The 25,996-nt window shown below is 39.4% G+C and overlaps 2 protein-coding genes across 4 annotated transcripts in view; one reads left to right on the forward strand and one right to left on the reverse strand.

The window, feature by feature from the left end:
• zdhhc5a (zDHHC palmitoyltransferase 5a) overlaps positions 1–12,382 on the forward strand; it is a 32,146-nt gene extending 19,764 nt beyond the window's left edge. For 2 of the 3 annotated variants that reach the window (XM_028449122.1, XM_028449131.1), the window contains 7 exons: positions 90–192; positions 357–448; positions 1,555–1,681; positions 4,781–4,886; positions 4,972–5,081; positions 6,926–7,893; positions 11,306–12,382. In XM_028449122.1, coding sequence (XP_028304923.1) covers positions 90–192; positions 357–448; positions 1,555–1,681; positions 4,781–4,886; positions 4,972–5,081; positions 6,926–7,893; positions 11,306–11,528 — 1,729 coding nt within the window. In that variant the 3' untranslated portion in view covers positions 11,529–12,382. Of the gene's footprint in view, positions 1–89; positions 193–356; positions 449–1,554; positions 1,682–4,780; positions 4,887–4,971; positions 5,082–6,925; positions 7,894–7,996; positions 8,004–11,305 lie in introns of all 3 variants that reach the window. The other variant, XM_028449140.1, reaches the window with a different exon arrangement.
• A 2,661-nt stretch (positions 12,383–15,043) lies between these two features.
• On the reverse strand, positions 15,044–23,966 carry tmx2b (thioredoxin-related transmembrane protein 2b). The gene is made up of 8 exons (XM_028459967.1): positions 23,778–23,966; positions 22,565–22,625; positions 22,347–22,460; positions 18,511–18,587; positions 18,321–18,427; positions 18,188–18,253; positions 17,849–17,978; positions 15,044–15,606 (listed from the first exon to the last, which is right to left on the reverse strand). Exons 1-8 carry the CDS (start codon positions 23,964–23,966, stop codon positions 15,451–15,453), a joined length of 900 nt encoding a protein of 299 aa, XP_028315768.1. The 3' UTR covers positions 15,044–15,450.
• Positions 23,967–25,996: the final 2,030 nt, after the last annotated feature.

The following is a 25,996-nucleotide window of genomic DNA, read 5'->3' on the forward strand; positions in this document are numbered from 1 at the left end:
CACCATAAATAAATGTACAGTTAATTTAAAGCTGATGTCCTTTTGGCCTCTGATGTCATGTGATTTCCCTTGACTTGTGGTGCTCACAGGCTGGCTGTAATGTGTGTCGCAGGCCTGTTCTTTATCCCAGTTGCAGGCCTCACTGGTTTCCACATTGTTCTGGTGGTCAGAGGGAGAACAACCAATGAACAGGTAAGATGGGAAAACATTGGATTTTAGTGTTTCCAATGCTAAGCTGTATGGTCTGGTAAGTTTATTGCAGGTACTTCAAGGTTCAAGTTTGAAATATCTCAGTACCTGTGTCCCTCATACTGTCTTTACTTTTTGCTGCATTTGTATTTCTGTTGTTTTTTCAGGTGACGGGAAAGTTCAGAGGAGGGGTTAATCCTTTTACTAACGGCTGCTGGAAGAACATTTCCAATGTCCTCTGCAGGTCACAAGCACCCAGGTCTGGATTTAGGCTAGCACCTCAATGCTAAACGTGTAGCAGCAAGCACCTCCATGCTCACCATGTAGCAGCAAGCACCTCCATGCTAACCATGTAGCAACTAGCACCTCCATGCTAACCATGTAGCAACTAGCATCTCCATGCTAAACATGTAGCGGCTAGCACCTCAATGTTAAACATGTAGCGGCTAGCACCTCAATGCTAAACATGTAGCAGCTAGCACCTCAATGCTAAACATGTAGCAGCTAGCACCTCAATGCTAAACGTGTAGCAGCAAGCACCTCAATGCTAACGATGTAGCATCTAGCACCTCAATGTTAACGATGTAGCTTCTAGCACCTCAATGCTAAACATGTAGCATCTAGCACCTCAATGCTAAACATGTAGCAGCTAGCACCTAAATGCTAAACATGAAGCAGCTAGCACCTCAATGCTAAACATGTAGCAGCTAGCACCTCAATGCTAAACATGTAACAGCTAGCACTTTAATGCTAAGGTAATTAATTAAAATTTTTTTTTACCAAGTACCACCAGTAATATATACATATATATATTTTTTTTTTTTTTTAAATGTTGGTGAATGTCAACAATAACAAGGTTTAACACATTCTCTCTATTTAATGTTAGTTTTCTCTTAAATACATTTAACAGACAAAAACAAATTGTCTTCAATTCTTTCAAAGCCCAACATGCTAAATCCTTGTATTTAGTCAAAAGCCACTGATAAGTTTAGAGTAATTTTGAATATGTGGTAATCAGGTGTTTATTATTGAGGTGAATGAGGGATTTCTGACGAGCAATAAGATGGACTAATGTTTCAGTGTTTGCAGGTTTCCGACAAATAGGCCATGGAAAAGATTTCCAATCAGTGAGTTACTGCTAAATGCTAACGCTAAATATTTGGAGTCAGTTGACATCATAAATCACTCAGGAACAGTTCACAGCGTTTCTCTTATTATCTACAACATTAGCACTGAAATCAATGCATGTGTTTGGAGGACATCTCTTTCCTTTGACAAAACGGTGTTTGTCTTTTTGTGAGTTTATACATTGTACTAAAAGTAGGTAACAGTAAGTAACTGTGATTGATGTGCTTGTGTTTGCAGGTATCTGGGGAGGAAGAAGTGTGAGCAGAGTGTATGTGTACAGCCTCCTTTCCTGAGGCCACAGCTGACCGAGGCCCAGCTGGCTGCAAAGATCCTGGACAACGGCATCCAGGGAGACCTGCACAGGGTCGGTGATCACACACACCTGACACCATGAATGGTTGTTAGCAATGTAATGCTGTTGCTGTTGCCATATCAACACAACCAGTTGAACTCAATGAGATCTCTGTGTGTTTAACTCACTGACTGCCATTGACGTCTAAAGACGTCTTTTGGTTTAGTAACGTTGACTGCCAATGACGTCTATAGAGGTCAATTGTGTTTTTCGGCTGGTGTTGCTAGGAGACTGTGTGACGAAGCTCTCCGGTGAATATCAGACTTGTACCATGATGTAGTGACCAATTGGTGACATGTAGGTGGCAGCAGTGCACCTTTGGATAAGAGATCACCTGTGATGGACAGAGGTTGGGGGAGAGGAAAGGAGTGTACAAGACAGAAAATGGCGCACACTCGACCAGAGCATGTGTATAACTAAGTGGACTATTGAGAAAGTTGCGATGGTGAGAGGAAACGACAAAAAACACGGGGCATGCGGTGACACTCGGCATGTCCAGGCAGAGGAAGAAGTTGCGTGTGGGGAGAATGATGGGGGGAGAGACATGGAGGATGACCAAAATACAGTAAGAAAACTATTAATTCTGACCCAGATAGCAAAATAATAACAAATTTGCCATCAAAAGCCCGTCTGTGTCGTTTTTGTAGTTTTATAGAAGGAAACCAATGTTGAGGTGTCACTAAAGCAAAAAAAAAACAGCTTCAAAGTCAGGATTTTTCGGAAAAAAACCTTTTTTCTCAGCTTTTTGTCACAAACTGGTGATTTGTGTGAAACTTGCCTCTATTCAACTGCTGATTACAGAAGCACGAAACCAGCTAGAATCTATTATTTCCTTTTAATGAAAGGAGTGAGTCTAATCTTTCAGAATCTGATTTCAGATTTTAGATTGTCACATTACAAAATATTCCGTGGGTCTTTAAAAATCAGTCAAAATGCTCCAAAATGGCAAAGGGTAGCCGATTTGAAAATGGCTGGCAGTGAATGAGTTAAAGGAGAGATAAGCAAGTGTTATCATAGCAGGGCCACAAAAATGTGAATGTCTGATCCGAGGGCCACATGATCAACATTAGTTTCAACATCAAGAATAACGACCAGTCTGAGCATTAATACAGGAAAGAACAAAGGGTTTGTGGTCTTTTTTTTTCATTTCATGTGTTTTTTTTTTATTCATTGTGTGTATTTATCTGTCATTTTGGGAATTTCTGCTGACATTTTGTGTATTTTATGAGTCTTTTGTTTTTTTCTTGTGTATTTTGTTTGCATTTTGTTTATTGTCAATCTGTGCCTACTTGGATTTTTTTCATTATTTTTGTCATTTGGGTATTTTTTTCTGTCATTTTGTGTAATTGTTAGCGTTGTGTATTTCTTTGGTGTCATTTTGTATGTGTGTTGGTGTTTTGTCAGTTTAGGTGGTTAGCAGTTAGGAGTCTTTTAAATGAAATGAAAATTTGTCAAAATCAATGACATTTAAAAGAGAAAATCCTGCAGTGACTATCTGTCACTCATTGCTTGAATATTTTCAGCGCCTGAATTTCAACAATAGCTGGTTTTCCAGCCTAAAATCTGCATCCACTTTAGATCAAACTACTTTATATTTGGCCCCTGAACTAAAATGAGTTTGACTCCCCTGTTTTAGACCTTCAGTCGTGTCTGGTTTTTAGTTAAAGCTTCTGCGATTTGCTTTTGTCCCAATTGTATTTTATCACAATACTTTGCTGCCAATTCTACATTTAAGGCAATTTGGATTTATTAGTAATGAGAACTAACGATTATTCCATTTTCAATGTCATAAATGTGTCTGAAACCTTGTCTGAATAAACAAAACCTTAACATATATAATAATAAGAATAATAACTAAACAAATTCCGTGGAAAGCGTGGGAGGGGTTCGAGGGCAGTTGCCGGATGGACGTTGAAGCATTAGCCTCTATGCAGATGTAAAAGCATGTATAAAGCGTTAGCATTAGCCTAGGATTAGCTTAATATTAGCCTAAAGGTAACAATAGCATAGCGTTAGCATTAAACTAGCATTAGCATTCGCATTGCATTGGCGTAGCATTAGCATTAACATTGCATTGGCGTAGCATTAGCATTAACATAACATTAGCATTAGCCTAGTGTTAGCGTTAGCATTAGCCTAGCATAACATTAGCCTCACGTTAACATTAGTTTAGCATTGGCATAGTGTTAGCATTACCTTAGCATTAGCATTAAAGTTAGCATTAGCTCAGCGTTAGCATTAATGTAGCAATAGCCTAGCATTAGCATTGATATATTGTTATCATTAGTGTTGCATTAGCTTAGCATTAGCCTAGCATTTTCATTAGCATAGTGTTAAAATTGACATAGTATTAGCATTAGCCTATTATTAACATTAACCTAGCATTAGCCCAGGGTTACCATTAGCATTAGTATTAGCGTAACGTTTGCATTTGCGTAGCATTGGCCTACCATTAGCTTAGCATTAGCCTAGCAATAGCATTAATCAAGGAAGGGGACTGCCTTGCTTCAATACTGCTGCTTTCATCGGTTTTTAAAAGTGCTTGGATCGGTCGAAATCGGCATAAGCGGAAAACCTTTGTCCCTCCTGGAGTCCGAATATGTGTAATATTAATAATATGAACACTATTAAAATACTAACGATCTCTGGAATAACATTACAAACTCTCTTAGGTTGGAAATATCAACAGAGTGGACGAGCTTGTTTACGTTTATATCCCTCTCGACCTATGACCCCCCCAGGTCGCGCATGCGCAGTTCCAGAGTGTGAAAAGGCTTTAAAAGGTGTAAATGTGTTGAACGTATGAACTTGTTAAAGGTTGAATGGTTTATAATTAGTTTGAATAGATTTGAAGGTAAAAAGTCTCAGCTGTTGGCTCTAACCCTAACTACAAAAAATATAATCCCTAAAAAGTTTAAAAGTCACAAATAATTAAAGTACAAGCATAAATCCTTTCTGAACGTTGTGATAACCAAACAAATGGTGTAGGAGGGGTTAACGACTGATGGTTAACAATAGTGACTGTATCCTCACTAATGAATAATTACCAGTTATGTGATTACAATTTTAATTGATTGAGTGTGTTTTAAAGGTTAATTTTTCCTCCTTCAGTCAAAGTCGAGTCTGGAGATGATGGAGAGTCAGTCATGTGATGCTGAACCTCCTCCTCCTCCAAAGCCTGAGCTCCGCTACCCTGGACTCAGAGACAACACAGAGGGTAAAGTCCTCCACACTCTGTTCAATTCCACTTCTGACACATAGTGGACTTTAAATCCTGACTTTCTTTCCTCCCCGACCTGTAGAATGTGGCCTGTTGAACAAAGTGCCCAAAACCCCCACCATGTACAAATACAGGCCCGCCTACAGCCCCGGGAAGAACCACATCGCTCTCACGCACGCGTACGCCAACCAGGTAAACACACACACACACACACACACAGTGTTGGTAAATACTGATGTAACTGAAGAGAGAAATGTGGCTTTTTTTCTTTGTACGTTTTTTTCGCTCATTTTGATTTTAAATTCTGACGGATTTTTTAATGTTTGTTTTTTTCTGTTGATTTCCTGTTGGTTTGCTCTCTATGGCTTTCTATTGATCAGTATCAGTAAGTGATCATTCTACATGTGCTCATCACTTTCTTTCCCTTTCAACTTTGCCTCATGTCTCCTTTCCTTTCTCTGTTTTCAAGAAAACCACTTCATTATTTTTCTACAATTCAGTAACATCAACAAATAAAAACTCTTTCTTACAACAAAAGAGAAAAATAGAAATAATTATCATTTTATCAATACGGCAGCCCATCAGACCATCCAATTCAGCCTGCAGGAGAAAGTAAAAAAATTATCAATTATTATGTCATTACCCAATAAATCAGTTGTAGATATATTATCTCAGCTCTTCTAAATAAACTAATTCAATTAAATCCATAATATTTGGAGGATTCCCATGCTTTTATCACATGACTGCAGGTATTTTCCATCTCATGAGGCGAATGTGCAACTTTATTGGGACCGGCTTCATCTCTTCTTGTCTTCCATTAGTTTTTTTTGTTAACTCTTTTGTAAATAGGGCTCTTATTTTGAAGTTAACAGGAAGTTTAGTCAGTAGACCAATGGAGGGTCTCTGAAAATGTGTGAAATGTGTCTCCGTGAGTTTTATGGATCAAATGAGCACATGTTGATTTTCTACTTGGTCACTTTCTCACTTCAAATGTTTTCAGAACTTTCAAAGTAAAGGTGGAGAATCAACAGAGATATTTAGCCTCAGTGTGAACAAGGTTTTTAACGCTGTTGGTTCCAAATGCATCATGGGATACTTGGAAGTATACTTCAGTGGAAACGCTCACCATCCTATTCATACTATATAGTATACAGTAGACAGTATATAGTCATTTAGTTTGTATTGTAGAGCAGGGGTTCTCAACCTTGGATTCAAGACCATATTTAGGGTCTCGAGACACTTATTTTTACTCTTTTCCTGCAACTACATCAAACTTATCATATTTTAACCTGTTTTCATCACTTTTTGTTGCCATATTTTTGCTTCTTTTAAAGCATTTTTGCTACATTTCTCCCATTTCTGACACTTCTACATCACATTTCAATGACTTTTCTGCACATTTTTTCTACTTTCTAGTCATTTTCAACACTTTTAAACCCTTTCCACTACTTTTCCACCTAATGATACATGTGTTGACCCATTATTGTCGATAATTCTTGCCAATTTAACCATATTCACAATTTGTCATGCCCATTATTTACCAGTTTAAACTAATTGTTCCAATATTGATACTTTGAAACTTTCTTTTACCACTTTTTCTGTCAGTTTTTATCCACTCTAATTTGCAACTTTTAACCAATTTCTGTGTTTTTTTAAATCCCATTTCACCACCTTTTCCACCATTTTTGGTCACTTTTAACCCATTTTATTTCTGATTAAATCTTCTAAGATATACTAAACACTATGACCCAAATAATAATAATCTCTTTTACAAGTGTGTCCTGACAGCAGTTTACAGTGGATAACAGTGGATATTATTCAGATGAATAAAATAAAGTAGTTGTCAGAGATTCATAGAACAATGGACCATCATCTTGCTGACTTTGGAGTATACAGTATTCAGTATGTACTCATTAAGCTTGTAGTGTATAATACACTAGTGGGACATTTCCAACACAGCCTGTGTGTGACGCTGCTTGTGGCTCCAAATGTAAACGTGCACATCACTTTGTTTCTTTCTTCCTCCTCTTCTTCAGCTGAGTCGAGGGGAGAGTGTCGGTAGTGCCAGGGACTCCTCCTCCTCCACCTCGTCCCTCCTCCAGGCCGGTCAGACTCCTGGGTTCCGCTCCCAGCCCAGCCTGGACCAGAAGGACGCGTCGTTTGAATGTGGCGTAGAAAACAAGGAGGGCGGAGGACGAGAGACGAGCGGGGCGGGGATCCCTGGATACTCCCTGGGGGGGCGCTCCTATCCCTCGTTCTCTGACCCCACCGTCCTCTCGTCCCAAAGCTCCACACACTCTGCCCACGTCTCTGACGCCACCCCCCCCTCAGCCAGCTTCAAGAGTTTAGCCAATCAGGCGTCCCCGTTGCACCACCCGTCCCGTAACGGCAGCATGTCGTGTGACAGTTTACTGACGGGCGGGGGTGAGGCGTCCCTGGAAGCATCCCCAAGGAAAGCCTGTATGTCGTCCCTCCTCCCGTCCCAGCACAGAGATGCTGGGGTCCCCTCCCACACGTCCCCGTCGCCCCACCAGCACCACCGCACCCACCATCACCCTTTCTCCCACCGCTCCTCGTCCTCCAGGTCGTCGTCCCCGCCGGGAGATTATTTACTGGGGGAGTCGCACCCTGGGGCCCCCCCGGGTCCTGCCAATCACACTCATGTGTCTCCCCACCCTCCCCAGCACCCCCATTACCACCACTCCCATCACCACCACCACCACGCCCACCACCACTCCTCGTCTCGCCCACCACATTACGGGTCCCACATGCAGCCCCACCACGCATATCCCTACCGCACCAGGTCCACTGACACCCCTTTAGGCTCCACCTCCCACCCATGCCATGCCCCCCACCCCCCGCCCCTCGGTAAGTCCCTGTCCTACTCCAGTGCGGCGGCGGCTGAGATGCAGTACCGCCTGGTCCGCCAGGGCTCAGTGTCGGCGGGGACCAACGCAGCGGGGGTAGGGGGGGCGATGGGAGGAAGAGGAATACAAGCATCAAAGTAAGTATGTGTCTCACTTCCTGTGTGTCACTTCCTGTTGGATGCTAGCAGCGCCTGCTGACTGACTCCTCCTCCTCTTCCCTCTTTTCTCCTCCTCTGACAGATTTCCTGTGAGTTCCTCTCGTTTCCCTCTCACTCGTTCATTCGTCTGTAGATCATCTAACGTTTGTTTGTTTGTTCTTCTGCACGATCATGGTTGGATGTTGTCTGTGATAGTTTCATACCATCCTGTGCATGAGTGTTTGCTGCTGTAGATGCAGTGAGTCCAGCCTTTATTGTGCAGATCAAAGGATCAGGAAGTTTTTTATTTTCTTTATGTTACTACATTGAATCACGTTAACTCAGTGGGAAACAGTCAGGCTCAGAAAGAGGAGGAAACTGTTTTTTAGCTGAGGGTAAAGTGTAAGTACACCCTAAAACCACTTTTTTCTGCTGAATACATAATTGATTAGGTATGAAATAGAGATGTACAGTTAAATACTAAATCGGCTCAAAATTCATGCAAATAAGAGGGGATTAAAATGGATACAGGTCAGTATGTGCTTCAATACTCTGATCAAACAAAAGGGGGGCTGGGACTGGGAGAAGAGCTTTAATTACACAGGCTCCCACCGGGCAGAGCCCGAAAGGATGACGTTGGCACACCCCCGTAGGCTCACCACCTGCAGGAGGGACCAGTGTGATGTGGACCAGGGCGAGAGCTTTGGCTATTCGATCCCCGGCTACAGAATCTGGCTCGAGGGACGTGGAACGTCACCTCTCTGGTGGAGAGGGAGCCCAAACTTCTTCAGAAGTTCATACTATATATCGTCGACCTCATCTCCACACATAGCAAGGGCTCTGGAATCAGCCTTCTTGTCCCCGAATCAGTGCCTGTACATTGGAGTTTACTCCGGTAGACGAGAGGGTACCCTCATTCTGCCTTCAGGTGGGGGGACAGGTCCCGTTTGTGTTTATGTGTCCAAACAGCAGCTCTGAGTATCTACTCTTCTTGGATTCTTTAGAGGGAGTACTGAAGAGTGCTCCTTCTAGGGATTCCCTCGTTCTGCTGGGGGACTTCAACGCTCATGTTGGCAACAACAGTGAGACCTGGAGGGGCGTGATTGGGAGGAACGGCCCCCGCGATCAGAATTTAAGCGATGCTTTGTTATTGGACTTCTGTATTTGTCACAGATTGTCCTTAACGAACACCATGTTCAGGCATAAGGGTGTCCATACGTGCACTTTGCACCAGGACATCCTCGGCCGCAGGTCAATGATCGACTTTGTAGTCATGTTGTTGGACTTGCCTCCGCATGTCTTGGACGCTTGCGTGAAGCTATCAACTGAGTGATCACCACCTGGTGGTGATTTGGCTCCCATGGCGGGGGAAGATGGCGCTCAGACCTGGCAGACCCAAACTTATTGTGATGGTCTGCTGGGAACGCCTGGCAGAGTCTCCCGTCAGAAGGAGCTTCAACTCCCTCCTCCTGGAGAGCTTCAACCATGTCTCGGGGGAGGCAGGGGACATTGAGTCTGAGTGGACCATGTTGTTGTTGAGACGGCCCGACTGGTGCTGTGGCCGTAAGGTAGTCAGTGCCTGTCGTAGCAGCAACACCTGAACCTGTTGGTGGACACAATTAAGCAGTCAGTAAATTAATTGATTAATCTGTTTTTTTTTTTTAACACAATTTATGTATAAAGCACGTTTAAGCCCTGCTTAGGCTGATTAAACTGAAATAAAAGTGTCTCTCACGCACGAACCCTCTCGCATGCAAGTCATACACAAACACTCCTGTTGTGTACACACACAAATATGCGCACACACAAACACTTATGTGCATACACAAACACTTGTGGTGTGTGCTCACACAAATGCGCGCACACACAAACACTCCTGGTGTGCACAAACACGCCTGCACGCACACAAACACGCTTGCACGGACACAAACACGCCTGCACGCACACAAACACGGCACACACACAAACACTGCGCACACACACACACAAACACTCCGGGTGCGCACAAACACTCCTGGTGCGCGCAAACATGCCTGCACGCACACACAAACACTGCACACACACACAAACTCTGCACACACACACACAAACACTCCTGGTGCGCGCAAACATGCCTGCACGCGCACACAAACACTGCACACACACATACAAACACTGCACACAAACACACACACAAACACTGCACACACACAAACACACACACACACACAAAGTTCTGCAGTGACTCTGCGTCATAGTCAGTGACACATAAATCACATGATGCAACAAATCAATAATGAAATTTGTTCCCAATGCTTTTAATAGTTGATTTTTATGGATTCATTTATTTATTTGACAGGAACAATGCAGTCAGACATAGTTACAGCAAAAGATGCAACTGATTCGATGCATACAGAGTGTATCGCTATAGCTAGTGCTAATTCTTATCTCCTGTCCCTGGTTGAGCTTTTCCCTAGAAACAAAATATACAAAATGTGTGAAAGCTAAATCTTAAACACATTCGCTTATTTACAACAGTGATCTAGCATATATACATTCACACAGATACACACACTAACTCATCACACCGATTTGTTGTTGCAACCTTACTATCAGGTCTTCTTGGCCTGTGGGGCCCTGGAGGCAGCAGACGGGGGCCGACATGGTCAGGTGGAGTGCAGCATTTTAGTCAAAGTATTTAAATGTAGTGTGTTTAGTCGTAAAATGTCAGAGTGACTGCCTTCTATGGTTTGAATGCTGCTGTTACGTCACTGTTGGCCCCGCCCCCTCGTAGAAAAGATGTAGTGGTTATTAAAAACTTTTTTGGGGTATTCTTTAAACGAAAGTGAACTTTTAAGCCCCACCTGCCTCCAAATAATCCCGACAATTAACACATTTTCAAATGTATTAAACTAACGGAACAAGTAAGATCATATTTCATAATGGATCATAAACTAAAATAAACTAATCAACTGCATGAAAACAAATGTAAAAGTGCAGCCGTCAAAAATACAGGAAATAAAGAAACATTGTTTTTAATCTGTGACAAAAAGCTTAAGAGAACAAAAGAGGAAATGAAGTGCAAGTATGAAATAAGCTTAATAATGCAAGTGACATATTTCATGAAAACCACATTTAAATGTTAATTAGTCAAAAATACAGGAAATAAAGAACATTGTTTGCAATCTGTGGCAAAAATCCTAAGAAAATTAAAAAGGAAATTAATTTTTTCAGTCATTTAAATTCATATTTTACATTTAGTTCCTGGTTTATATTTAATGCAGTTTAATAATTTAATGCTCTTATCATTTCTGCCACATTTTTAGGCTTTTAATTATGACTTTCTTTGTGTGCCAGCTCAGCACAAACGTGGGTGTATTTACACTTTAATGAGTCATATCTGGAACGAGTCTGAGTCTTTGTCTCTGTCCAGGGATGAGTTCCTACGGGAGCCTTTGAGTGACGCCGCTGGAGGCCGGCTCTCCTCTTGCTCCGCCCCTTCCTCTCCTTCTCATCTCGTCAGCGCGTCCACGTGGTCCAGGGGTGGGGGCTGTCCCGACCGGGCGTCGACCCAGAGTCCCGGCCAGAGGAGTCAGAGCGGTGGGGTGAAGAAGGTGACGGGGGTGGGGGGCACCACCTACGAGATCTCTGTGTGATCTGAACAACAACAACAACTTCCTCCTCAGCTGGTCCAACTTCCTGGAAATGAACCAATCAGCACTGGTCCTCTAGGGACTCACTGAGCCAATGGCAGCCAGAACTGATCTGTTTGGTTTGTTTTACAAAGATCAACGATAAGTGTTCGTCACACGTGGAAAAGGCTTCGTTACAATCAGCAGAAACACATGAATGACCTTAGTGTGACTCATCATCATCACATGGTCTCCATCATGGTCTTAATCATCATATGGTCTCCATACAACACTATTACACTGGGACTCATCTAAAGTGCAGGGTCTGAGACATGCACTGAACTTGCCAACACACACACACGCACACTAGAACAGATATGCTCTATTTTCAGTTTTCATGTTTTCTGCCTTTTATTTTTTTATTCATTCCAACTCGATCAAACGATGTGACTAAAGTGTCTCAAGCTGAAATAATGAAAAAAAGCATAAATATTTACATTCACAGGAATCAGAAAGAAGAGGAGTCGATGCATGTTTAGGAAAAATAGATCAACCTGGTTCTCATTCACCCATAAACACCAGGGTTGGGCTCGATTACAATTACGTAATTGATCATTGTTTACAAATGACAATTGTAATTTAGAAAAATTGAGTTCAGATTATTTACTTAATTGTAATATGCAAGAACATTCTATGAAAATTATTTACAATTAAACTAAAAAGTGGGGAAACATGTTAAAGTTCTGACTTATACACAAGTAATTATTAAAATATGTTTCATAACAAGTTTACCTGTCACTGCTGTTGAGAATCATTTTACCATTAAAAAATAAATAAAACTCGGATTAAACAAACAGAACAAATGATGAATACCAATATTTTCATTGATTAGATAATAAGGTAAAGAGATTAAAAACTAATTAAATTATAGATAATATATTTTTTCATGTATTTTACAGCTGATTTAAGACATGGGTCAAACTGACCGCTTAGCATTAGAGATGCTAACAGAAAGCTAACACAAGATGATGTTACATTTTATGGGGTTATTTATTCATTGTGATTGATTGCAATTGAGAATGTAATTGTAATTTACCTTTAGGAGGACAATTGTCATTTTAATTGTAGTTGAAAAAAATGCCAGTTACTGTAATTGTAATTGAGTTGTAATTAAGCATAGATAATTGAAGAGGTGATTGTAATTGAACCCAACCCTGGTTTCCACAAACATCTTGTGATGAAATAGAAAAGCTGATAATAACTGATAAGCTACTTGATGTATGATTGTTGATCCTCCCTGTGATAAGTGTTTTAATCACCATGGAGACCCACCGTCACCATGGATACCCACCATCATCCTGAGCTTCCAGTGGGCCGTGGAGGATTCTGGGATGTGTACTGTCTCTTTAAGCCTTCACACAGAGTCCAAAGGGACGTCAGAGCCGCTTCTCGCCACAATTCTGGACTTGGTTCTCGGTGTGAATTTAACGTCACGTCTGTGGTGTGACGCTGTAAATAAATCTGTGTGTAAAAAATAATAATAATGGTGTTTGTGAAGAAGTGGACTCACTCTGACAGGAAGTGAGCCGAGAAAAAGCCCTTTAACACTGGGCGTGTTTTCTATAAAAAAAAAAAAAGAAAAGCTCTTTGAATAATTGCCTTTAAAGTTAAAGTGTTTTTTATGTCATTTATTTGAATTTTATTTTTTAAATACATTTCTATGGAGTAAAACCTATTGATAAACAGTGAAAGGATCCATTCTGCACTCGTCGTATGTGAAGCTCCAACATTTCAAAGATCCTGTTTGAAGAGAAGACGCCACCAGCAACTCAGTCTCCTGTTGTTTACAGCAGTGGTTCTCAACCTCGGGGTCAGGACCCCCATTTGGGGTTGCAAGACACTGGGAGAACATCGCCCGATGCCTTCAAGAAACTAAGATTATTTATTTGAACAATTGAAGCTTATTTTTATTATTTTCTACACCAAACTTGACATTTTAACCTATTTTCATCACTTTTTCCTGCCATATTTTTGCTCCTTTTGTATTTTTACCTCATCACTCCCATTTCTGATACTTCTGTCATTTTTTTTCACTTGTTATAAACCTTTGTCACCTTTAACCTCTTTTTGTCATTTTTCCTGCTTATTTTTGCCAATTTAACCACATTCATGATTTGTCATGCTCATTATTTGCCAGTTTAAACTAATTGTTCCTACTTTTTAAATTACATTACTCCTCCCCCATTTTCTGCCCCTTTTTTTAACAAATAGTGAACCTTTTTTTTTTTTTTTCTTCACTGTTCTGTGTGTTTTTGTCCACTCTAATTACAAACTTTTAACCAATTTGTTTTTTTTAAACCACCATTTTGGGCACTTTTTACCCATTTTATTAGTGATTAAAACCAGGATTTCTATCTTTAAGATGATTATAATAAACGTTCCTGGATAACAGTAGATATTATTCAGATGAATAAATAAATGTGTTTATCACAGATTCATAGAACAATGGACCATCATTTTACTGACTTTATGGATGGACCCCAAAAATCTCTCCCCTTTATTCCCCCTTATAGATGGTCCTGTCTCCACATGACTGTTCTTCAATGTTCATGTCTGTGTTCAACCACCTTCAGCTACAGTGGGGGTCCCCGCTCTCTGGGACCTTTATTTTGGGGGTCATGGCCTGATAAAGGATGAGAACCACTGCTTTAGAATGAACTGTGATGAAGTTTCCATGTTTGTCCAAAAGTTTAGGACAACAGAAGTGGAGCCTGAAAGATGTAAGATATTGTGGAAGTTGAAAGATGAATTAATGAGTTATAAAGTAATGTTACAAATCATTTCAAAAGTCATTGTGAGAATAAAAGTGATTTGTGGGGTTCCACTGATCCATCACTGTCTCATACTACATGTCCTTTTTATTTCACCCTCTGCTACATCCAGGGGTTCTCCACTGTACGGTTCTTCTTTACCTTTTAATTGAACAGTTCTGAGCACAAGAGTAACTTCATTTTAACGTGTTTTATTTATAATTACAGTCAATCAGGGCTGGACTGGAACTAAAATTAAGCATTTTCTATCCAGACCATCCTGTTACATTATCAGAGACATGTAGAATCTGTTATTAAGTCAGTGATTCTCAACATGTGGCTCTAATTTTAATTATTATTCCCCAAAAAACCTTAATAGGGGAAACTTTTTAACCCCATTTTGCAACACTTTTAGCCAATAAATATAATTTTTACAAGTTCTTTGAAACTTTAATAAAATCTCTGTCCTTTTTATCCAAATAAGCTATAAATACCACTTGTTTCCTTTTTTCCTGAACATTTTGCATCTTTTTGTCCCACATTTGGCTCATTTAAGCTACCATTACATACTGGCTGGTTCCTCTTTATTTGCCCACTCTTGACTACTTTTGGCCCTTTTTATTCACTTTACTCTTTTTTTCTTGCCTTTTGCCAATAAATATCCAAACCATACCAACCAACACATTAGCTAACATAATAAACATTTGAATAATAACACATTGAATTAACTAACATTTTAACCAGTGCATTTTATTTTGGAATGTTGAGAAAAAAACAAACCATATTAATCAAACAGCACAAATAAATCTAAAAGTGATTTAACTTCTAATGTTAGAATTGTTTTTAAACGTGTTAATAAATACATTTCGAATCTTCTCCTTATTGAGTTACAACGTTTCTAAAAAAACAATAAACCAACTTTAGCTGCCGACGTTTGAGTCACAGACGAAGGAAAAACAACAGGAGGTAAAAAAGAAACGTTGGAATGTGGAAATGACATCATTAAAATGAAAATACTTTGATCTCACGGGTCACGAAATCCACTCTGGGATCTACTGAGTAGTTAGTTACATTACTGAGGATCAGCTCTATTACTGATGGAGTAGAGCACTGAGTCCATGTGTGTGTCAACGCCCCTATTTGTCCTTCTTGGATTCTGGCTCCTCCCCCTGAGCGCTGTGCTGCTCTAGCTCCGCCTCCTCTGGAACAGGGGGGAACTCACAGCGGCTCTTGTTGAGCTTCTTGGATTTCTGGTAAAGCTCGTTCAGATTAAACTCTCTGATGATGTTCTCCTGACGACCAAAACAAACAAACACACAAACAGCTGCTCAATAATCATTCAGTGGATCCAATCCCACTTCATTAAAACAATAACACACATGACCAGGCCGGTATTTCATCAAAGTGTTCTTAAAGGGCCAGGCCTACAATTAAAACCTGGTTTAGCCAAGCTGTCCGTGACCACGCCCCCTTTTCCCATTCCATTAAACTTCTCATCTTGGAGCTCTCCAGCTCAGCCAATCAGCGGACAGTGTTTAGATTAAGTTCACGTCTTCATAAGACCCATGAGATCGATCACAGATCGATTCATGATTAGAGACGTGAGGGCGCATGCGCTGCAGCTTTTACTGATTCAACAGCCAATAGGAAGCAATGCTGAGACCAACAGGATGTGACGTCATCTGTTACTGAGCAGTGAAAATAAAGGTGAAGAAGTTTCTGTTTGAACATTTTAAATGTAGTAAATGGTTAAAGAAGGTGTTATTTAGTCAATATATCACAGAAAACAACTGATCATGTGATCACACACTGATCATGTGCGTTTGATAAGCCTTTAATAAAAACCGATGCTGTAACTCAACTAAATAATAAGTCATTTATGAGACTTGTGAGTGATTGATTAATAGTTTAATGGACTTTGACACTAAACATTACATTTAATGGTGTGCGTCGCTGGATGTCACATCCAACCAGTGTTAATTTCGTTGACTAAATATGTGATCACTGCGCATGGAAAATGTGCGTGCTAATCATCTCCCGAAAAGCGATACTGTTTCAAATATATACATTTATACCATATTTAGTGTTTCAATTGTCTTTCATAATCAATGTGCTCTAAAAAAAAAGTATATCGGCCTCAAATATCGGCGTTAGAAATCAGCCATCGGCTGAACTTGTGTTTTAAAAATCGGTATCGGCCTTTAAAAATCCCATATCAGTCTAATTTATACCATGCGGTAAACGGAGACAATGATAGACATTACACACGTATTATTATTACTGATGGTTTAAACACATGAAGACTGATTTGACTGATTGTGAACACAAACATCTCGCTACAATTTGATGACACATTCCCACTTTGATGACGAATTTGACGCGGCACTGAGCTGGAGAAGCCACGCCTCCAGGAAGCTCTCTGCCATGATTGACATGTAAACAGACACGCCCACAAAGGTGAGCATGTCATCATCCTTCACACTGTCTTATGTATGTATTTACTAGAGTCTATGTATGTACCGGTGAACGCCCCGCCCCCACGCTCTGTCTCATGTTTATAAAGCAGCATGAGCTCAGCTACAGAGTGGGTGGGAGGAGGGCGGGCCGTCCTCTGGCCCTATGTCACCGTAGTAGACACACCCACTCATGAATATGTATAAGTAGGATGTAAATCAGCCTGTTTGTGTAGAGTTGATCAGAAAGTGACTTTTCAGAGGCTGAAACTCTGTAAAACAGGAGAGTTTGGGAAAATAAACCTGAAATATTATGTTTTTGGGGTTTTTAGAACAAATGGAGATGATGGTGAAAAATAGCATATGAGAACTTTAAAAGTACGCTACACATTAAACACGTAATAAGACAATGATTCTATCGTCATTTGTGTGGATTTAAAATCATATGAAAACATTTAACATTATATTTTGTTTCATTTCCTTTTAAAATACCGTATTAAAGCGGTATTTTAAACTATAACAGAAGTTTTTTTTGACTCTTTTTCTGTTTTAAAACATCACTAAATGACTTCTTTAATAATGATGACTTGGTTTCATGAGAGTGACTCAGCAGATTAAACCAAGCCTGCTGCTAAAACCTGGTCAGGAGCAGGTTTGACCCACGGACTGTGTTACTATGGTAACCAAGGTGTTTTCTCGTTGATGAAACCACCGTTTGAGTTAGAACCCGACTTAAAACCAGACTCTCAGGTTAAACCTGGACTTAACCCTGAGCTGGGTTTGATCTAAAAAATTTACAACTTTAATCTAAAACATTATATTTCTTTAATTTTAATCTAGCTTTATTTCGACTTTAATCTCGACATATCAACTTTATTCTTGTCTTTTTTCAACTTTAATCTCACCATCATATTTCAACTTCCTTCTCGAAGATTAACTTTAATCTCGACATTTTGACTTTAATCTGAAAATTTCAACTTCAATCTGGTCGTTTTCAACTTCATTCTTGATTTGCCCAAAATTATTTTCTCCATGAAAAATTTGTGAGTGCGCATTTTAGTGCACACACACACACACTCACCTCAGTGAAGGTCCAGGACACTGCCCTCCCCCTCTTGTCCACCTGGGGGCGCCTCATGACCTCATGTCCTCCCTGGAACAGCAGCAGAGAGGGAAGCTGCTTGGACAGAGGAGACGCCGACACTTTGTATCTGCAGAGAGAGAAAGTCTTACGTTTAACACATACACCACACACACACACACACACACACACACACACACACACACACACACACACACACACACACACACACACACACACACACACACACACACACACACACACACACACACACACACACACACACACACACACACACACACACACACACACACCACACTTAATGAAAGTCGTTCTTACTTCTTAGAGACCTCTCCGTAACGCCCGATGTCCACTTTGCCAAACTTTAGCCCAGCACAGCTGTACCTGCAGCACAGAATCCTGATTAGCTCCAGTTGCATCGTGTTCTGACCCTGAGTGGATCCAGTCTTACTTCAGAGACAGATCAGCAAAGACAGAAGCAAACGATTGGCACTCAGGAGACCAGTTAGCAAAGAACTCCACCACCCACGTCACACGCCCATCTCTCTGCAGCTCATCCTGAAGAAAACACATGGGTTTAACCAAAGTGACGCGCGCACACGCACGCTCACACACACACACACACACACTCTTAAACTCACATCAATGGTTTTATCACTGAAGTATTTGATGTACTCTGGTCCCATGTAGAGTGGAGGTTTACAGGTCATTAAAAACACTAGAACACAGAGACAAACCACAGCTATGAGCAGAGCGTGGGAGCACGTTTTATATTCATCCACTGATTGGTCCTCATCTATCAACCGTTGGTGCGTTCAGTTCTGAGCGTACGACGTGCGTTCGACCAAATTCACGTGAGCTTCAGCAGTTATCAATAGTGACGTGATCGTACGCTACGATCAGATGTACGTCAGGTCTGAGCTCGTGTACGATAATCTGAGTGAGACTGAAAATGAAGTATTTAACAAACGTCAGCTGTCATTGGAGAATAAGCAGACACACATACAGAACAGATCAAAACCAAATTTTTCTTCTGCTCTGTCTTGGACCGGGGGAACGCTGCTGAACCCCAACAAAGTGTGTGGCATTATTTTTAGCCTGATCCATCTTTACATTGGTACATGAAGCGCGTTTTAACGTGCGCAGCCACAGTGCAGCCTGTGGTGTTTGTATGGAGGAAATTTAATAATTCATGCTTTTTAAATGTTGTGTGCATTAAACTTCTACAAATGTGCTGCAGAATCTAATCAAAAATGTGATGAATTATTGGTGAAATTGGTTAAAAACATAATAAACACAAAAGTGACGACATTCAATCAAGTTTTTTTTCAGGGTTTCGATCGTTCATTTTGTTTTAATGTAATATTTATTGCCTCACACGTGTGTAAAACTGATGCTGACATAAACTAGTGCTGTCAATAGATTAAAATATTGTGATTAATTATTTATGCTCTGTGATTAATTAATCTAATTCATCTCTTTTAATCTCCTGTTTTAAAAATAGCTGAGAAACACCCTCAACTTGAGGTATTTTCATTTAAATGACATTATGGTGGCAGATCAAAACATTTATATTTAACAAAGTGGCTTTATAAAGTATTTTATTGTTTGTTCCATTCCTCTGTATGTGAAACTATAAAGGGCTGCAGACACCTTTAGTTTAGACCATCAGGGAAATATTAATGTGTACTTTAGTCAATCTACAAATAATAGAACATACAAATGAAATGAAACATTAGGTCCATATGTAGTGCTGTAAGTTAGCACATAATAAACAGTAAGAACACTTTACTTATCAATACAATTAGTGATCGACCGATTAATTGGCCGATTTTTGCCCTGTTTTACGTGTATCATCATCGGCCGATGCGCGCTGCTGCATTTGCCGATCCACTTTATAAACAAAGCGGCTGCTACAGGCTGCTCCGTGTTGCTGGAGACAGAAGCTGCAAATCCCCTCCCCCCACTAGCAGAGCGTGAAGGAAGCTCTTCAATCCCAACGGCAGATTTTAAACTTTTAAACCATCTTTTAACGGTTTAACTTAGCGTTGTTCCGTGATTCCACGTGTTGTGTCGCAGTTGTATTTAACGAGCAGCTGGCTGGAAGTTCGGCATGTGTGTGCGTGCGTGCCTGTGTTTCTTTCCCTCTCTCTCTGCTTCTCACTCAGTGCTGCGCTGAGAAGTTTTTAACTTTGAGAAGCAGTTTACTACATGTTTGAATATTTATTCCTGTTAATGTTGATGTAATTTAGAACAGAAACTTGAACAGTTTGTTGCTTAATGCACATCTTACATCACGTTATTTTCATCTGTTAACTCACTCAGTGCCATTGACGAGATAACTCATCATTTGCGTTTTTTCACGGGGATTACTAGAAAACACCCTGGCGGAGGTCCCTCAGCCTGTGAGCCAGATAGCAAAATAATAGGTGCAGCGCACCTTTGGATGAGAGATCATCCATGCTCAGCAGAGCTCAGAGGGAGAGAGGAAAGGCGTTTACGAGACAGAAAATGGCGCTACGTACGAGAGTTGACGTTCCCAGCAGCGCACACTCGACCAGAGCATGTGTGGAACGGGGAACGCAGTGACACTCTGCATGTCCGGGAGAAAGAGGAAGTTGCGTGTGTACTGACTGATGGGAGAGAAACTTGGAGGAACGCCAAAATACAGTAACAAATCCACTGAACTCTGACCCATAGCAAAGCCCTGTCTCAGTGTTTTTTTTGTTTTATATAAGGAAAATGTTCAGATGTTAGAGTTGTCACCAAAGCAAAAAAATAAATAAATAAATAGCTTTAAAGTCACTGACAAGGCTGTTTTCTCAGCTTTTTGCTCTGAAACTGAAGATTGCGTAAAACTTGCAACTTGCTCTATTCAATGGCTGATTACAAAAGAACGAAAAGTAGAGGCTTCAATCTTTCAGAATCTGGTGTCAGGTTTCAGATAGTCATAGTAGAAAATATTCTGTGGGTCTTTAAAATCAGTCAAAATGCTCAAAAACGGCTGGCACTGAGGGGGGTAGAAAATCTGAAAATGGCTGGCAATGAATGAGTTAATTTATGTTCCGGGGTTGTGTTGGAATGGACTATTATTCATGGTTTCTTTTTGTGTTTAATCCTATAATTATATATATTTATACTCAATAATCCTGTTAATAAAATATATCTTCAGTCAGGCCAACTTTTATCAAAGCTATTTTCAGGACAAGGACGAACAGTTTTCTTTCACAATATTTCATGAGATGTCTCACTCTATTTTTTACTTGTTCTACATCACCTGTTTTTATTATTTGTTAAATATTTTTTACTTGGTGTTGTTCTACCTCACCTTTGTTAATTTCAATAAATGTTTTTATTTTATTGAGACTTGTACCATTTGTTATCATCATTGTGTAATTTTTATGATGTAAATTAAGAGAGAAAAAGTAGTATCGGCTCCAAATGTCGGCAGATCGTATCGGTCATCGGCTAAAGCTGATGGGAAAAAAAATCAGTATCGGCATCGGCCCTAAAAAACCTATATCGGTCGATCCCTAAATACAGTTATTGAACAACGAACTTGTTGCTTTATCTCTCCTTCAGATAATATAAAATAAATAAAACAGACCCATCAATCACAGTGCTGTAAATTAGCACATCAAAAATAACGTTCATCAGAAAATTAAGTATTGTAATAACATCAAGTAATCACTTCTAGTAGTAGTAGTAGTAGCCCTTCTTTCTGTAATCAATTATTTGCAATTAACGCATTAAAGTGACAGCCCTAATATAAACATATTTCCGTGCGTCTCCGGGATCTCTGTTGTGAAGTTGTTCTCAGTGCACAAAGGGGGGCAGACGTCACCTGCGAAGTAGCTGATCCTCTTCCACGAAGCGTTTAAATTTCACACGTTCATAAAGCACATCTTTGATTTGCTCCACCATAGATGTGAAGATGCTGATTTTCATCTTCGAAAAGTGTTTTTCCTTGTTTGACCTAAGTGGGCAGGGCCTCCGAAACAGGAGACCATCAGAAGTTTTTGACGATCAAATTCAGCCGCTGCATTTATGAACACCGGATCATTTGTACGCTGGGATTGGTCAGATGCAAATGTTTGATAAATCTCACGTTGGTCCTGTCGTACAATGTGAACTCAGATTTACATACGTTTTTTTGCAAGGTTGATAAATGAGGGTCATTGTGATTCCATTTGAGCAAAAAAACGAAAAAACCTCCACTGAGAATATACAAAAAGTGAAGAGCCCTGATTCCAAGAAATTTGTTGAAGCTGCTTTTTTTTGTTGGTGTTTGTCTCCAATTTAACTTTAAACAATGAACATTTTATTTTTGTCTTTGTGGAGAAAGCTTCAGAATAAAAGCAGAACAGATAGAACACCATCGTACCGACCTGATTATATCACAACTTTAAATGCAAATACAGAATTTGTAGAAGTGATAAAGTGATAAATCGTTAAATCCGGTGCTGGTTGAACTGACCGATGCAGAGCGTGAGGTAGAGCAGTCCCATGCGGATGTCCAGCCTGAAGAACAGGATGACGTTGGCCACTTTACTGAAGAGGATGATGTTCCCCACGTGTTGCTCCACAGTTACTGAAACAAACGAAACGTGTGGAATCCATTTAAAGAACTGTTTTTTTAATGTTTAAAAGCTGAAAAAACGAGATCGCACATATGAAAACACACGTGGGACTCACTTGCACGACGGTTCTTCATCATTACGATAGCGCTGAGGAACATGAGGATCTCCACTTCTCTCTGAAAACACAAACATGTCACGTCATCATCATCTTCGTACTGAAACAATGAGGCAGCACTTTAGCACGTTAGCTTCTTTGTAGAGAGATTATTAACTCACCCTAGCAAAAAAAAAATTAAAAAATCATGCAGCGTATCTTGCTAATATTTAGTCATTAGCAGAACTCTAACATTGGTTGTTGTTCATCTTTAGGAGCTGAATCTTAAAATTAATATGATTCAGACAGAAAAATAAATAAATAAAACACAAGGAAAAAGTAGTTAAAATCTGTATTCACAAGGGGAATATGTATTTTGCAATTGAAAGAAATGGCAAAAATAACAACCTGTATCTGGACTTGTTGACATGTTTGTTCTTTTTACTAATTAAATTGAAAGTAATAATGCAGAAAAAACAGAAGACTGACCTTGACCTTAAACATGACCTTGAGTGAAGGTCATGGTCACACATTGAACAGAAATGTTGTTCAATGGTACCAGTGGCCATGTTATAGGGAAAAAAGTGTTTTGTTTTGTTTTTTGGTGACGTCATGAACTTTGACCCCTACCGATCTTTTTACTGATTAAATTACAGTTAATCACAATTACTGATTCTGAAATAACCTAATAAAAGTTAATCTTCCTCTTCTATTAGCTTTCTGTTAGCATCTCTAATGATAACAGGTTCTAAATCATCTGTAAAATACACTAAAAATCTATCATTTAATTTATTTCCTATCTATTGGTTACCTTGTTAGGCTTCTTAATCAATGAAAACATTTAAATGTTTAAACGTTTTAATATGTTCCAAAATGGTAAAATGTAGGAAAGCTTGATATGAAACATATTATTAACCTATTATTAACTACATATATGTAGAACTATACATTACTACTTTACTAGTTTTGGGTAAAATTATAATTGACCATTTTTATAAGCCAATTACAAAGTCAATTATCTGAACTAAATTACAATTTCATTACAATAGCAACAGATTAAAAATAAATAAATAAAATTACCATTACGAAATAATTGTAATTAATTATCAATTACAGTTATAATTGGCCTCAACCCTGCTAAATACCAAGTGTCTGAGCTTCGTAGCTAACCATCATTGATTCATTGATTAACTGATTAACTGATTAATTGGTAATCAGAGAAAATAAAACGCACCCAGTCGAAGTCGCAGGGGTTCCCGTCCTCGCGCTGTGTGGACAGATGGTCGCAGATTCCTGGCGTTTTACGAGCCGCTAGAAATGCTAACGACATGAAGAGAGAAGCCACGTAATAGGGCTTCAGCAGCCATTTATACACCTGCGGCAGGTGGTAGAGGAACGCGAATAACGGGGTGAGCAACGCCATAGTCCTCCTCCTGTTTTAGGGTAGAGTTGAGAGAAGAACCAGAGGAGGGATGTGGTGCTAGCTGCTAACTGCTAGCTGCTAGCTACTGGCTAGCTCCTCTGCGCCAAAGGTTACCTCAGGAGGCTGGACCGGACTTCCGGTTGGGTTAGGGTGAACTAGAATTACATTAATAATCAAACAAATTCTTCTTTTGGATTTTTTTGGCAGTTGGCAAACCTATGGAGTGCATTACCGCCACCTATTGGATTCTCGTTGGACCAGAATTTAAGAAGACCAAAACTTGCAAAAAATAAATAATAAATAAATAAAGTAAATAAACTTGCCCCCTCCCATTCGACCCCCAGAAATTCACCACAGTCATGGAGTGAATCCCCAGGAGTCCAACAGGGCTCTAGACCTTCCTCCACTAGCTGATTTCTTCCTCACCTTACAAATAATTCAACAAATAAATAAAACGGCTTATTTTAAATGCATTTAATTTAGATTGAAATATATATATAACGACATGAAAAGACCCGTTTGCGAGTCTGATAGTCATAGAAGCAACAAAAACAAACAAAACAACTAGGAAAAGTACAAAAAGTCATTATTATGTATGTTCTCATTCATTCAGACATCTGCTTTTCTGGAAATTTACTTTGGTCACCTGACATGTTTCAACTGCTGCCAGTCTTCTTCAGAGGCGTCTGCTGGTCCCTTAGCTTAGCTTAGCTTAAGTGAATTTCCTGAAAAAGATTTTGACTGAATAAATGAAACCATAACATATTATTCAAAAAGACGACAAAAATTACTTGCTGGAATGATTACGCGATAGTCATGGAAACATCAAAAGCAATCAGCAGATGCCTCTGAAGAAGACTGGGAGTTGGCAGTTGAAACAGTGCTGGCGAGAACTTTGTTTTATGAGTGGGAAAAGGTGAGGAAAATTATTCCATATATCCAGTTTCAGACGCGCTTGTTCCTTTTTCTCAGGGTGGCAGGGAGGAAAATATTAATTCACGATACATCACAATTTTGTGTGATAATATCAAAAATCAATATTTATTAGTAGAATACCCCCCCACACACATATATATGTTATATGTTAAAACTTTTATCTTCAGTGTGTAAATAAATGTCAGCGAGACTGACTGTTTTGTGATGTGCTTTGGTTCTTAGAACAACGACTCGTATTGTTTCTGAAAGTGTATGATGCAACTTTTCTTTTTTGATAAGAAAAATAAGGAAATTAACATCTCAATAATTGTTACAATCTACGTAATATAAAGGCGTATTAGGGACAATTTTGATGGAAAACAATTATTTTAATAAATATAAAAATTTCGAGGTTAAAGTCAAAATATAATGTCGAGGTTAAAGTCGAAATTCATATTTCAATATTATTTTCGAAAAAATAAAATGTTTTTACATTTTGACTTTAGTCTTATCATATTTTGACATTATTCTTAAAATTTCGACTTTATTAAAAATATTTTCTCCATCAAAATTGCCCCTAATCCTCTTTTGTACTTAACATATTATTCAAAAAGAAGATAAAAATAACTTGCTGGAATTAATTAACATGTCACACAGGTGGTCAGACCTCAAAAACGATGACACACACCTGTATTCATTTCAAAGAATCTACTAAACCTGTAAAAACTAGAGGGTTATACCATTATGAAAAATAAAGGTATTTTAAGCAGGATCCATTGTATTAAATACCATATATATATATATATATATATATATATATATATATATATATATATATATATGATGTGCATTATTAGCTCATTAATGAAATGGCAGCGTTCTCTGCGAAGCTCCACATCACCTCTTCCAACGTTGGCAACATGGTGACAGTATGAGGAGGAGTTAAAGGCAGATTATTTTTTATTATTACTTCAAAATCAGTTTTTGATAAAATGTCGGTCTGTGCTAGCTACTTCTACATTTATCACAACATTAGTTAACTCAGTTTTATTTTATTTTATTTTTACTTATTTCATTTATTAATTTCATTTGATTTAGTTTAGGCTCCAACTCCC

The sequence above is a fragment of the Gouania willdenowi genome, chromosome 1, assembly GCF_900634775.1.
Source record: "Gouania willdenowi chromosome 1, fGouWil2.1, whole genome shotgun sequence".
NCBI lineage: Eukaryota > Metazoa > Chordata > Actinopteri > Blenniiformes > Gobiesocidae > Gouania > Gouania willdenowi.

What these genes read in the sequence shown, in the direction of transcription:
- tmx2b (XM_028459967.1), bottom strand. Translation starts at nt 23,966, where the DNA reads ATGGCGTTGCTCACCCCGTTATTCGCGTTCCTCTACCACCTGCCGCAG. An exon ending in ACCCCTGCGACTTCGACTGG is followed by an intron (nt 22,626 to 23,777) that starts GTGCGTTTTATT and finishes TTGTGTTTTCAG; the next exon opens with AGAGAAGTGGAGATCCTCAT. An exon ending in TCAGTGATAAAACCATTGAT is followed by an intron (nt 18,428 to 18,510) that starts GTGAGTTTAAGA and finishes TGTTTTCTTCAG; the next exon opens with GATGAGCTGCAGAGAGATGG.